Consider the following 12473-nt stretch of genomic DNA (forward strand, 5'->3'; position numbering starts at 1 on the left):
TGCTGAAGTATAGGAACAGGCACGGTCTCGATCTAGCACTGCCTCTGGCTAGTCCTGCTTTTCCCTTGAACTCGTTGAACAGGAAACCTAAGACTTATGGCACTGCTTCATTTTTATTCCAGTTGGTGAACAGTACTATAATCATGGTTAAGTATCAAATCTAGTCTACTTTTACACAGTTTTCTTTAGAATTAATTCTTACTTGGTAGTTAATTTATCGCAGTGGTGGTTTCAGAGGTTGACTGTGTCCTGACACCTCTAAAAACTTGCAGGGAAACATAAATACTCACACCAAACTCTCAGTGAGAAGCTTCTTAACAGGTAAGAGGTGTTTAGTGCCAAAACGTAACGCTCACGTACACAACAGTTTAGCAGCCTTAGCACAATGCTAAATCATGCCGTGTCCAGGGCACTCTCCTGGGACTGTTAGAAAAAAGTACCTTTCCTTCAGAAACATCCTTGTTAAATCATCCTCTACAAATAACTAAAGGGACGCTTTATATGGGCATGAGAATTCAAGAGGGCTCACTGTACATATTTCCCTAAGCAATGAGACTGAATTATAGCAGGCACCCCAGCTGCAAGAGAGAAGCTAGCTAGGTATATAGCACCAGATACCAGTCACCTAGAGCACTTCAAGCTTAGGAGCCAAAACTGTCAAGTCTCAGAGGTATGGCACCACATGAAAATGTAAACAAACCGAATAGTCAAATGTTGTAGAGAAAAAAAAAAAAAAAAAGCCAAACCAAACCAAACCCACAAACCAGTGGAGCCTGTTGTGCCTTCAAATACAGGAACATGAACAAATGGAAGTGAGGCATATTCAGATCTATTTCATCCGTATAGAGGTTGCCCTCATGGGCAACAGTCCCAGGCCAGGTGGTGAAGAGCTGCTCTCGTGATCTGCACAAGCAGCGTGCCTGGTGGCCGAGCAGCGGCTCAGCTTCAGTCAGCCTTTTTGGTTATTCGACCCATCTTGGTGCGGATGTTCCGTAGCAAGAAGAAGGCGACGGTGCTGACAGTACATGTTATCTCAGCCACCCAGAAGGCTGTGGCCCAGCTGTAGTGCTTAGCAATGGTACTGAAGGGCAGCCCAGCCAGGAATCCACCCACTGCAAGAGAGAGGGAGAAGAGTTAGGGAACTCTGGCTGCTGTTAATGCTTTTCTCCTGGCTCTGGTCCATGCACTTACTAAACTCCTCCAACACATATAAGGGCTTTTAAGTACTAACACGGGCATAGCTGGGATCATCCATACTCTTCCTAAGAGAACAGAGCTGGTGGCCTACTAGGTCCCAACTTGGTTTCTTTGTCAGACATCTGCAACCATCCGTTCCTCCTGAACTTCAGGTTTTCACTAGGAGAAACCCCTTAGGGCAGCACAATTGGAAACACTGAAAAAGGCCCTCAGAGCACCTAGTCCAGTCCCCTGCTGGGGGTAGGATCATCCCCATCTAAGCCATCTGCTCTTAAACACTTCCATGGATGGGAATTCTACAACCTTCCTAGGTCCTCGTTTCCAATGCTCGACTGGTTCTTGATCCATGCCCAGTCTCGCTTGGCTAACACAAACAAGCCACAACTCGAAGCAGCTGCACAGTCCTCCTTATGCACAAATAAGATATTACGCAAATGGAAGGTGGTCTGAATGCTAATACCTCACAGAAAAGTCACCCAACCCTGTCCTCTGCCCGTTGGTAGGTAACAGGGCTACCAAGTTTTTCTTGGGTAATTTGGAAGACAGTTACTGCAGCCTTCTCATTCAAGGGGCCACAGGGCTGAAACTGCTTATGAAGGCAGTGCGCTGGTGACAGCCTATTCCTTGTGGAGAGAGAATGCACACAACCCCTAGGCCTGGCACATCACAGGAAACCGACAGCTAAGCAGTACCACAGCAAAGACACTTGGCACCTGGGGCAAACCTGCAGCAGCAGCTGGCCCACACCCTGCACGCAGATCCTGGGGGCACACGCCCTCCCATGCTTGCCCAGGAGTGCACGCAGTGGCTGGGGCTGCCTTCCCCATCCCCTCGCAAACAAGCTGCTCATGGCTCTGTCCTCCACTGAGCAGCGCCCGTTAGCTCTCCTTCGCTTCGGCGCCTGGGCTGGTCACCCCGCTCACCCCCCACTTGCTACGGTACCAGGTTTGATTATTGCCAGAGCAGAGGAGCTATCAAAGTTTAGGCCATGGGGGACAATGTCTCATGTAGTGGAGCCAGATAGTATTTCAACCTGAGGTCAGTTAAACGCATCTGAGCTTTGGACCCAAACACTTCTTCACAACAGGGTCATTTCTACTATGATCCAGCCCCATCCAGTTCTCAGAATCCTGGAAATGACTTGCATTGGTGTGCATGTTTGAAGGGTGTTTTCCTGACGAGTTAACCTTCTGTGTACTGACTTCTTATAGGTCACCCATCACTGGACCAGTAAAGGTACAAAATCAGCAAATTAACTGGGGGCTCTAACACTAAGGGATTAAGTAAGAGCCTCCCAAGCCCGTTCTGCACTTAACACCTTGTCTGCCTGACTCAGTGCTAAAGCCACCCTGTTAAGAACGTGGATTTCTAGACTCTAAAGGTTTAGTGCAGAACACAGGTCTGCGCAAGGCCCCAGAGCCCTTCCTGATGGGCTGCAGAACAGAACAGCAGGCGTCAGCCATGCAGTCAGCAAGTCAGTCAATGAAACTGCAGATCTGCAGAGATCTGCCATCGTTATGGACTAGGCACAGACAACTTCAGAGCCATTCCTTTCCACTTCTCATCAGCTGCACTACGCGAGACAGGCTGTTGCATTAGTGAGCAGTGACTGACTGTACCAACAGACCACTTCAGTCACAGAATCTACAAATCGGTGCCAATTTGGAATTTATTCTGCCAAACTACGACCAGCAAGAACAGATGTTTGTTTCAGCTGCAGAATCAAAGTTCCCAGTTTCTTTTCTTTTTTTGGGGGTGGGGGGAAGCAAGCAGGATGTCACTCACCGTTTGCCATTAGTGCTACAATAGCATGGGAGGTGCCACACAGGTTGGAAGGCGCACTCTCGTTGGCTATCACTCCAAACAGTGCGATAGGTCCGTAAGAGGAGAACCCAAAGATCGCTCCTAGTGTCAGTATCCACAGCTGTCAAAACAAGCAGAGAAGGATCAGAAACAGCAGCCTTACAGTCTGACTGCTACTGGTCAGCCACAGCCACTAGGCAGCTTTCTGAAACGGGCTGCAGACAGAACCTCAAACTGCCTCCGTGTTTTTTTCTGGCTGGCGCTGTATTCAGGTCCAGAGAACACAGAACCTGACCAGGAGACAGACCGACTCTACAGCACACATTTGTAAGATGGCTTAGAGTCCAATTCAAGACTGACTCGACTGGCCGATACCTTATTAACTCGACAGAAAGAGCTCTGCTCCTGCCTGCAATTCTCAACGCATCTGAATGGACACATACCACGACCTAACATGCAACCTGGGAAAAAAATAAAGGCACGTATTCTATGCTGTGTCCAAGTTCTATTTCATGAGCTTTCAACCACAGTGGAACAGGTTTGCTTCACAGAACCAGTCCCTTAAATCCCTTAAACCAATCCCTTAAAAAACCATAATAATTCTGGAGAGTGTTGTTTTAGACACACACACACGATCAAGATATTAGTATCGGTGTAACAAACCCAGCTCTCTATTATGATGTTTTATTACAAAGCAGTCGGTCAGTTTGAGCATCGGCTTCAAGGCTAGAATGTACTCTAACAGAACTTGTCAAGTATTTCAGCAGTGATGCCCATCTGAAACAAAGCATTTCCAGTACTTTGTTCATCTCTACAAATCTCAGATGGAAAATGATAAAGTGCTTTATAGATCCATCGAAACTTCAAAGGGGTAGGAAGTAAAAGTAGCTTCTCTTTACAAACAAGGACACTGGCAAAGTGATGGGAAACGATTTGACAAATCAGAGGAAGTCAGTGACCCCATTAAACGCTGAAACGAGGTCTCTGTGCTTAACATGTATGGCTGCTGGTAGCTGCCCAGACTGGAGTATCTTGTCTGGAAAACAACCACCCTCAGAACCTGTCACTGTTCTGTATCCGCTTTATTAAAATGCAGTTAGTTTAGTAACATCGATTTATGAGAAAGTTTCTTTTAGAAAAGACTTACAGTGCTCTTAAGCCCCTGGTTATACATCCTGCAGAATTAACCAACCTTTCAGAGCAGGAAAGAGGGAGATCGGTAAAAGCAGAAGCAGGTAGAGGGAAAGAAAAATGCAAGGCAGAAACCTCATGTTCTTTTAAGCCTGTCAGGACAGCAAGAGGATGCAAGGCTACAATCCAGAAGTCATTTTCCTGGGGGAAAACACAAGGGTAGAAGTGAAATTCCATTTATTTAGCAAGTCTCCAGACAAGTTCGGTTCGCCTGCACTGCGGTGCAGCATTCCAGAGGTAGTTGTGGCTGTGCTAGCTCTAGTAACGGATCTCTCGTGCTTCCCAGCAGTGTGCACGAACCCAGAGAAAGCACACGTGCATGCATCTGGCAAGGGGGCTGGACAAACCAGCCACGGTCCTTGCTATCCAAAGATGCCCTGACACTTCTGCCACTTGCAAACAATTAGTCTGAGGTCCAAACTTGCTGCAGTCCTGACATTTAGCTTCGTTAGAAGCTGAAACACGCTCCCTCCCAGCAGAATCCTCAGTTTAAGCTTTTCACCAAGCTGATTACTCACAGGTTCCTTCCCTGCCTCAAACCCTGGTTTTCTCTGGACAGCTAGTCCCTGCATCGAGTCTGACTTCTATCAAGGCACCCAGTTTTGGAGAAAGAAGAGCATGTGACAAATCACCGCTGCGTCCACAGGTTAAGTGTTCATGCTCTTAAGTTTTCCATTTACTTCTACGCTGAATGTGTCTGGCTTCAACTTCCAGTCCCTGGATTTTGTTACACTGCTGACAAACAGGCCGATCCAGCAAGGGCCTGGCATACCTCTATAAAGTCAGATCCTACCACCTCATACTACTAGAACGACTGCCAACACCACTTACCGTGGACAGCAGTTGAAAAAGCAGAGGAACAAAGTATCTATTTACTTTGTACATCTGGCTCTATGTATACAGCTGGTTTCACTGTTCCCTCTGCACAGTCATTCGGTCTCCCTTGTCTCTAACAGTCTTTCAGGTAGCAAAAATGGAAAGAACCACCGGCACAAATGACAGGCAAATTACCAGAATCAGAGGACTTGGAGACCCAAAATGACTGCAGCTGTCTTTACGGAACTGATTTGTCTTTGGGTCAACAATGGTGCTTTGGTTTGTACATGTTCAGTGAACTTAATCCCAGCCCAGATGAGGAGGGTCTAAAGCAGGGCTCCCGAAGGCTGCACAAGTTGCATTTAGTTTTTTATAGACGGCTTCAAACGGGATGCCCACAATTGCCGTGCAGCATCGGGCCAGGCTCAACTAGCAAGATTTGCCAGCAGAATTCCAGTGCGTCCGCACCGCAAATCACAGCATTTCAACCACCTCTGCCATTCAGAGTGTGCTGTACACTCCCGTACCTTCTCTTCGCTGCCGCGGTCTGTTCAGCATCGGGTGCCTTCCCAAGTTGTAAGGAATGCACTGGCACCACAGCTGCTGAGTGGAGCCACCAGAAATACAGATGTACACACACACAGGCAGCAGCATATTAAACTTCTCAGAGCAGGAGTCACAGGATTCAGCAAGGACACCCTGAACTCAGTACTGGTATTTGTGCATTCTTCCTTAACAGCTGGACTGAGCTCTCTGAAGTGGGCATGATCCCTCCTGTACAGCAAGTAGTACTGTGCACACTGCTGGAAATCTAAGTGACCCCTCCCTCAAAGCCCCCACCTGCCCCCCAGTTCTACCGTTTCCACGCAGAGTGTCCACTCCCCCAAACAGGACTCCCCCCTGTAACCCGTGGTAGCCAGTGCTTGGGCGAATGCAAGGACATTCACTGCTGACCCAGCACACACTGCTTGTGCATGGCGTTACCTTAGGAGACTCGCTTGTGACCGTGACCCGGAAAAGATACATGGAAGCAGACATCCCAGCCATCATGGAAAGAAGGAGCACGTGCCGAGGGTTCCCATAGCTCGACAGGCCTACCTGAAATGCATATAGGAACAGCTGGAGCACATGGACAGACCATGGGAGGCATTAATACAAACTTAGAGTCATCAAATTGAACTCTGAAAGGGACCGCTGATCATCTACGGCCTGACAGTCTGTGTGTCCCACCCAGAACCACACCCAATCATTTCCGCATTGATCCATGCCCTCTGCTCGAGTTATACTGGCTTCTAGTTCTGTTTATGATGGGGCAAATGATGAATCCACATCCCTAGGCAAGTTGTTTCAATGGTTAACTATTGTTGCAGGCTGGCACCTCATTTTCAGTCTGAAGTCACCTGCTTCAGCCTCCAGCTGCTGGACTTTAGCATGGTTTTTCCTGGTAGATTAAGAGTCTTCTAGCATCAGAAGTCTCTTCCCCCTGGGGAAGTGTGCAGGTCATCACTGCACCACCTCTTATCTCCTGATGAACTAGACTGGATTTCCTTCATGCGCTTCTTTCACACCAAGAACGGCCACCTCGACTACCGAGTGGTCAGTCACTCCCAACCTCAACACAGCTCACTGGATTTTCAAGAGCCCAAAGGGATTAGGCAACTAAGTCCCACTCAAGCAGGAAATGCACATTTTCTGCTTCAGGCACTTCTGAAAATCCCCAGTGTTAGGGAAGAGATGCCAGGGCCTTAACAAGCAGTAAACAAGCCAGAATTTGAAAGCACCAGCAGATCTGCATCAGCAGTACTTGGCTATCCAGAGGCTGTGCTGCACGTGGCTAGAATGATATCCAGAGCCAGTTGCCACATATGTTTAAGGGTTTGCACCGAGACCTGTCACCTTTGTAGAAGGGATAAGGTTTCAGGCTACTTACTCGTGCCACTGCTCTGTCAGAAAGGTACCCAGCAGCAATGCTTCCTACCAGGCCACCAATCTCCAAGGCACTCATATACGAACTGCCTAGAATGCAGGTAAAGGAGGACAGACCTTCAGATCCAAGCAAAAAAACCCAAAAACCTCATGCAGTTTCTTTTTAGTGGCTTACACTTGTGCACGGACTGGCATAGAACAAAGGCAGCACCAAGGAGAACGAAGCAGCCACCGAGATCCTTATGTGTAGCCTTGTTTCTCAGTCTCCCTGGTTCTCTCAGAGCTGGATGCTCACAGTGGTTTGTCTTGTTTTACATGTTTTGTGTTTGGGTCAAAGTGCAACCCTGACGGCCCACAAAACACGTGTCTGACCACAAAGCAGTCAGACCCCAGCAGCGCTAGCCTGATCACAAGGGGCAATGGCACTTGCCTCCAAGAACAGCTTCAAGGAGCAAGGGGGTGGGAAGCCAGTCTCCAGGACTTAGGGAGCCTCTGGTCTGTCAAGCTCATTTTTGCTCTAGTGCTGGCTGTTTCTTGAACACGGATGCCAGGTCAATAAGGCTGAGCAGAGTCCCATGACCTTATTTCATTCCAGCCCCAAGCAGGCCAACAGGTTGGCTGCTACCAGCCGGAGCTCAGTTTGAACCTGCGAGCCAGGGTGGAAGCACATGCATCCCTTCACCATTCCTCTGCACTGTTCAGTGTCCCCCATCATTTTGGCTGGGATCCACAGGCCCCTAAATCCTATTACAGTTGGAGTTCAGCACTCAGCTCCACAAAGCACATTTCACCCACAGCAACAGTAAGTGTTAAAATGAAGCAACCGTATCCTACCCACAAGTGCAGACTGTCCTCTCTCCTGGATCAGGAAGAGCTGACCCCAGTCTGTACAGCAAGTTTTCACTCCAAAAACCACCAGGTAGCCGGTTGAGAGGACCCAGAGGTATGGCGAGAGCAGCAGCTCTGTAAGGGTGCTATCGTCCCTGGAGGGGCCTGGAAGGAAACCAAACAAACACACCAGTAGAAATACCATGACTGTTTGAACAGGCCTGTCACCTGCGGTCTGCACGGTGCCTCTGTGATCTCCTCTGTACAGCAGGAAGTGCTTCGTAACAACCGAGCATCTCATCTGAAGATAAGAGCCGTTCACAGTAATGCTGAACTGCTGTTCCTCCCGCTTCCCTCCACACCTGGCCCTGCAGCAGTGTCAGCATGAACCTGCACGTGGCACTTGCATCTTTGTTAAAGAGCTCACAGGAATAAGCTGCGTGTCCCCAATAATAATAGTTCTCCATTATGAACTCTTTCCATCAGATGCTTTGCCTGCCTGTCCAAGGTTTTTTTCTAACCTGAAAACTATGAGATGCCAAAGGCAACAGCCCAAGCCTTGTGTGGCAATACAGAAGTCAGTACATACATTTTTCAGCAGCTTCTAAACTCCAGCAGCAGCCCCTTATGCTGCAATAGACTTCAACCCCTTTTGCTTTCAAGAGGAAGTGTCATGGTCAATGAATCGAACCAGCAATCATTAACTAGCTGTCCTAGCTGAGGATACAGAACGTTGAACCCTGGTTTGGAGTGGACTCTGCTCAGCAAAATAAGAGGCACGACCCTTTGTCCACAGGGGAGGTGGAGCTGTGCCAAAAGAGGCACTAACCTCTGCCGTCCTCCACTGCACCCCTGCGCCTTCCAGAAAACCTTGGGCCACCACATTAGTGAGCTAGCCCCTGCAAGGAACAGGGCAGTGTTAATGGAGGGGGCTGCTGACAGATGGAGAGACCAGGGCGTACACAACAGACGCCAGCTGCTGATGTCAGTGGCCGACTGGCAGTGACAAATGGAACCAAATGTGAATCGGGACCTCCCCTCGCCCCGCTGGATTCTGCTACATGGATGTCCTCCCAACCCAGACACGGGGACCTCATGCTGCCATGCACAAACATACTCCCTACAAGCACTGGCTTTGCTGGTCACCAGAACCAAGGGCCACCCTCAGGTCTGAAACAGGATGCTGCTGCGGGCAGGAATGGCTGCTGGCCCAAGGCAGGAGGCAGTCATGCAACAGGGTGATGAAGACATCCCACCTCCTCCTGCTGCTGCTGCCTCTGCTTGCTTGGAAGATGAAGTCCAACACTCACCCTTTTTCCCCTTGCTGGCTCCTGCTTCAATGCTGGGGAGCCCAACATCTGACGGCTCATTCTTAATCAGGGCAAGGCAAACAAAGGAGGCGCCCACACAGATGAAGCCAGAGATGGACAGAGTCGTGCGCCAGTCGTAGCTCAGAGCCATCAGGGCAGCGACAATGGGGCCCAGCCCCCCAGCCAGATTCATGCTGGTGGAGAGGATTGCCCACCATGTCCCAAACTGGGAAGGCTCAAACCACTGTGCAAAAGGGAGAGAAAGCAAGCAAAGAAACTTAAGCAACTTGCTACGAACCAAAGGGGCACCGTGCTCAGAGCAGCAGCAAAACCAAAGAAGGGGCCTGCAAGGGTGGTCCCTGGCAATGCTGACCGGACTAAATCGATGCTTTACTGCATCCCGTGCCAAACAGGGAACTCTGTGCATTCTCCAAGGGCTACACGAGCCTCGCAAGGCCTCACGTAAGGCGACCTGGAATCACTTCCATTTAGAAACCAGGACAGCAAGGCAATAAAAACGTAGGGATGCAGATAATCAGATCCACTCTCGGTCGAGAGCCGGTCACCCTGAATACGTTTGCCTGCATTGGACTTCAGAATAAATAACCACACCGGGCTCTCGGGTGCCATTGCAGAGGCCCATTCTGTGAGACAGTCCACCCAGCTCCCCCCAGACATGGGTTTACTGAGAGCGCCGTGCAAATTCAAACACTGTTCACAAGCAAGTGACTGTAGGGCTCAGGCCTGCTTCTAGCACAGCCAGTGGCAGGACTGCTGCTCGCTGCAAAGGGAGCAGGATGAGGCCCCGGCGCTCGGATGCCAGAAAGGAGCATTATTCAATATTCTGTCCTCGTGACTGAGAGCGTCTCCCTCCACGCGCTGCTCTACAGGAGGACTCCTTCAGATCAACCTACTACCCAGGACACAGCAGGGGAAGTGCTTCAGGCTTTGCAAGAAGAGAAGCCTCACAAAGGTGAGCGCTTATTTCCCCCCAGGCATGCGCAGTCCTCCTCTCCACACCCCCGAGAACCAGTCTGGCCTGCAGACACAAATGGGGCTCTCAGTTCCAGCACCCACTTTGAACGCCTTCAAGACACATTTGGATGCTGATCTTGCTGGGATCCTGTGATCCCTGCTGACTTCCTGCCCCTGGGGCGGGGGGCTGGACTCGATGATCCTCCGGGGTCCCTTCCAGCCCGAATGTCTATGAAATCTATGAAGAGTGTGAACTTCCGAAGCAACGCCTGCCTTCGGCCTGCCACAGCAGGAGCTGCTTCCACAAACACTGGCCCCTTGCTGCATCGAGTTCCTCACTTCCCCCCTCCCCAGCCCTGCTGCATGGACATGTCCCACTTTGGTTTTTCACTGCGGTCTATATAGACAGTTCATGTAATATTCTGTCTGTCACTTGATATTCTGCCTAGTCAGACTAGGTTTTTATCTGCTGGGCTCAGGAAGGTTAACATTTGACCAAAAATATCTCAAAATGAAATGTGATATGGCCTGTGCCTTGTAGCTCAGGTCCCCTCTGTCAATCCAAACCAAATGCTGTCTCTCGCTCGCTCTTAGCAGGGGACAGTTATGACGGCAAAGTGCGAGCTCTTGGTCTTTGGACATGCGGGACTGGATTCGAGCAACCAGGGCTGCCCATGCCTACAGGGTCCCATTGCTAGGGAGCTTCAGTTGTCCAACTATGAGCAGAAACAAAAGCTTCCGGCTCCAGACAAATTAACCGACTGACTTTGCAACCTTTGCATTCGTAGCCTGTAGACGCACCGCAGGTGCTTGGGGTCCACAGCCAAGCCCAGAAGGGACTAGAGGACCTGGAAGTTTGCTCACTGACAGCACTCCCAGAGCGGTTTCTCAGTGCAGGAGCTGCTACGAGCCTCACAAGACAATCCTCGTCTTCAGGAATCAGCCTTTTCTCAGGGCCTCCTGGGCTCCCCCCTCTCCCTCCCGCCAAGAAGAGGGTACGAGGCATCCTTACTTTTCGCAGCACCTTCCCGCAGGGAGGCCATCCCAGTCCCTGGGCCAAGCCATTCAGGAACCACAGCCCAGAGAAGACTGCGACCGTCGAGCTCCAGGAGAAGGCCACGTTGACTAGGCCCACCAGCAGCAGGCCAGACGAGAAGAGCCAGCGGGCACTCATCTGATCCGAGAGAACACCGCTGATGAATTTGCTGATTGCGTAGGCGGCCGACTGGCTGCTGGTGATGAGGCCTGCAGGGAGGGAGAGCCCAAAAGAGAAGCATCAGCAACACCTTCAGAAACAACGAAGCGCCCTGTCTGGCGCTCCTGGGGCCGCTCCAGGAGACATTATCCCGGCAAAAGTGAACCGTGCTAGAGACCAGAACGAGAGCTGGCTCCGAGATGATTTGCTACAGAGCAACTGGGGTTCAAAGCAGGACACAGCCTTCACTATTAACACCTCAGCAGAGATGCCACAATATGCTTCCCCTGCGGATTGCAAGCACCTCTGCTTATCCGCCTGCTGTCTCCCAACGAAACAGGCAAAATGCACTAGGACAGCCAAAGAGAGAAATCATTTTGGGGGAAGCCTTCAGGTCAGGACTGCCTGCAAGCAGGGGACTGGACCCACGTCCCAGGACGCCGCCTCCAGCCCAACAACCCAGCAGGCTCCTTAACACTTCTCTCTGCATTTGTTCCTTCCGTAAAGTCCAACTCATGTTGAAGGTCCTCTCATCGCTCAGGTTTGGGGACGAAATCTGTCTGCGGCTCAGCAAATCACAGATCGCTTTGAGCTGCGTGCGTTGGACGGGCGTCAGACTCGTGTGACGAGGTGCAAGCTCCCAGGTTGGGCGCAACACTGCACGGCAGACGCAGGTGACACGACTTGCTGGGATTTCCCCCCTCTTCAGTTTGTGACCCTTGCAGAGCCACGGGCCCAACGACTATAGGGGACACGTGCTAATTAAGCCCAACGGGCAGTGGTGGGGACGGGCGGGGAATCACGGCCACTCGCACCAAAATACAAAGCTCTCCTCCTCCGCTGAGGAGCTCGGTGGGACCCTCCCGCAGAGGCCGGGCGGCCGAGGCACGGCGCGCTACACCCCGTCCGACCACACCGGCGCGGCGGTCCGCTCCCACGTGAACTAATGGCCACGGAGATGCTAGAGGAGGGAGACGGGACCTTTCTGGCCCTGGATTTGTAATGCTAATTTGATAGGAAACCCTCGCAAAGCCTTGAAGCCAGGCAGCACCGGGAAGCGGGCTGGCAGCAACGCCGCGGGCGCCCCCGGAGACCGTCCTTACCCAAGTCGTCCTTGTCCAGCTGTATCTCCGCCATGACCGAGGGCATCACGAACGAGAACGTTTTCCTGTTGAAGTAGTAGAGCGTGTAGCCCGCGAACATGGCCGCGAAGATCACCGCCCGGTAGTAGC

General features: G+C 51.0%; 1 protein-coding gene across 4 annotated transcripts; it reads right to left on the reverse strand.

Moving 5' to 3' along the window:
* Positions 1-94: 94 nt before the first annotated feature.
* On the reverse strand, positions 95-12467 carry SLC37A4 (solute carrier family 37 member 4). 4 transcript variants are annotated; one of them, XM_006037614.3, is made up of 9 exons: positions 12345-12467; positions 11059-11291; positions 9072-9315; positions 7768-7926; positions 6938-7023; positions 5992-6105; positions 4267-4332; positions 2983-3121; positions 95-1112 (listed from the first exon to the last, which is right to left on the reverse strand). In XM_006037614.3, the coding sequence occupies exons 1-9, from the start codon at positions 12442-12444 to the stop codon at positions 946-948; spliced, it is 1308 nt and encodes a 435-aa protein (XP_006037676.1). In that variant the 5' UTR covers positions 12445-12467; the 3' UTR covers positions 95-945. The 4 variants fall into 4 exon arrangements, with proteins under 4 accessions (XP_006037676.1, XP_006037677.1, XP_025049820.1 ...); XM_025194035.1 differs by lacking the exon at positions 95-1112 and adding an exon at positions 3376-3461 and having other exon boundaries at positions 4193-4332; XM_025194034.1 differs by lacking the exon at positions 95-1112 and adding an exon at positions 3376-3461 and having other exon boundaries at positions 4148-4332.
* Between the last annotated feature and the right edge of the window lie 6 nt (positions 12468-12473).

This window comes from Alligator sinensis, unplaced genomic scaffold (assembly GCF_000455745.1).
Source record: "Alligator sinensis unplaced genomic scaffold, ASM45574v1 scaffold1352_1, whole genome shotgun sequence".
Classification (NCBI taxonomy): Eukaryota; Metazoa; Chordata; order Crocodylia; family Alligatoridae; genus Alligator; species Alligator sinensis.

Coding starts and splice junctions, on each gene's coding strand:
- SLC37A4 (XM_006037614.3), bottom strand. CDS start 12,444: ATGTTCGCGGGCTACACGCTCTACTACTTCAACAGGAAAACGTTCTCG. Junction 9,316..11,058: donor GCGGGAAGGTGCTGCGAAAA/GTAAGGATGCCT, acceptor CCTTTTGCACAG/TGGTTTGAGCCTTCCCAGTT. Junction 1,113..2,982: donor TGTAGCACTAATGGCAAACG/GTGAGTGACATC, acceptor TCTCTCTTGCAG/TGGGTGGATTCCTGGCTGGG.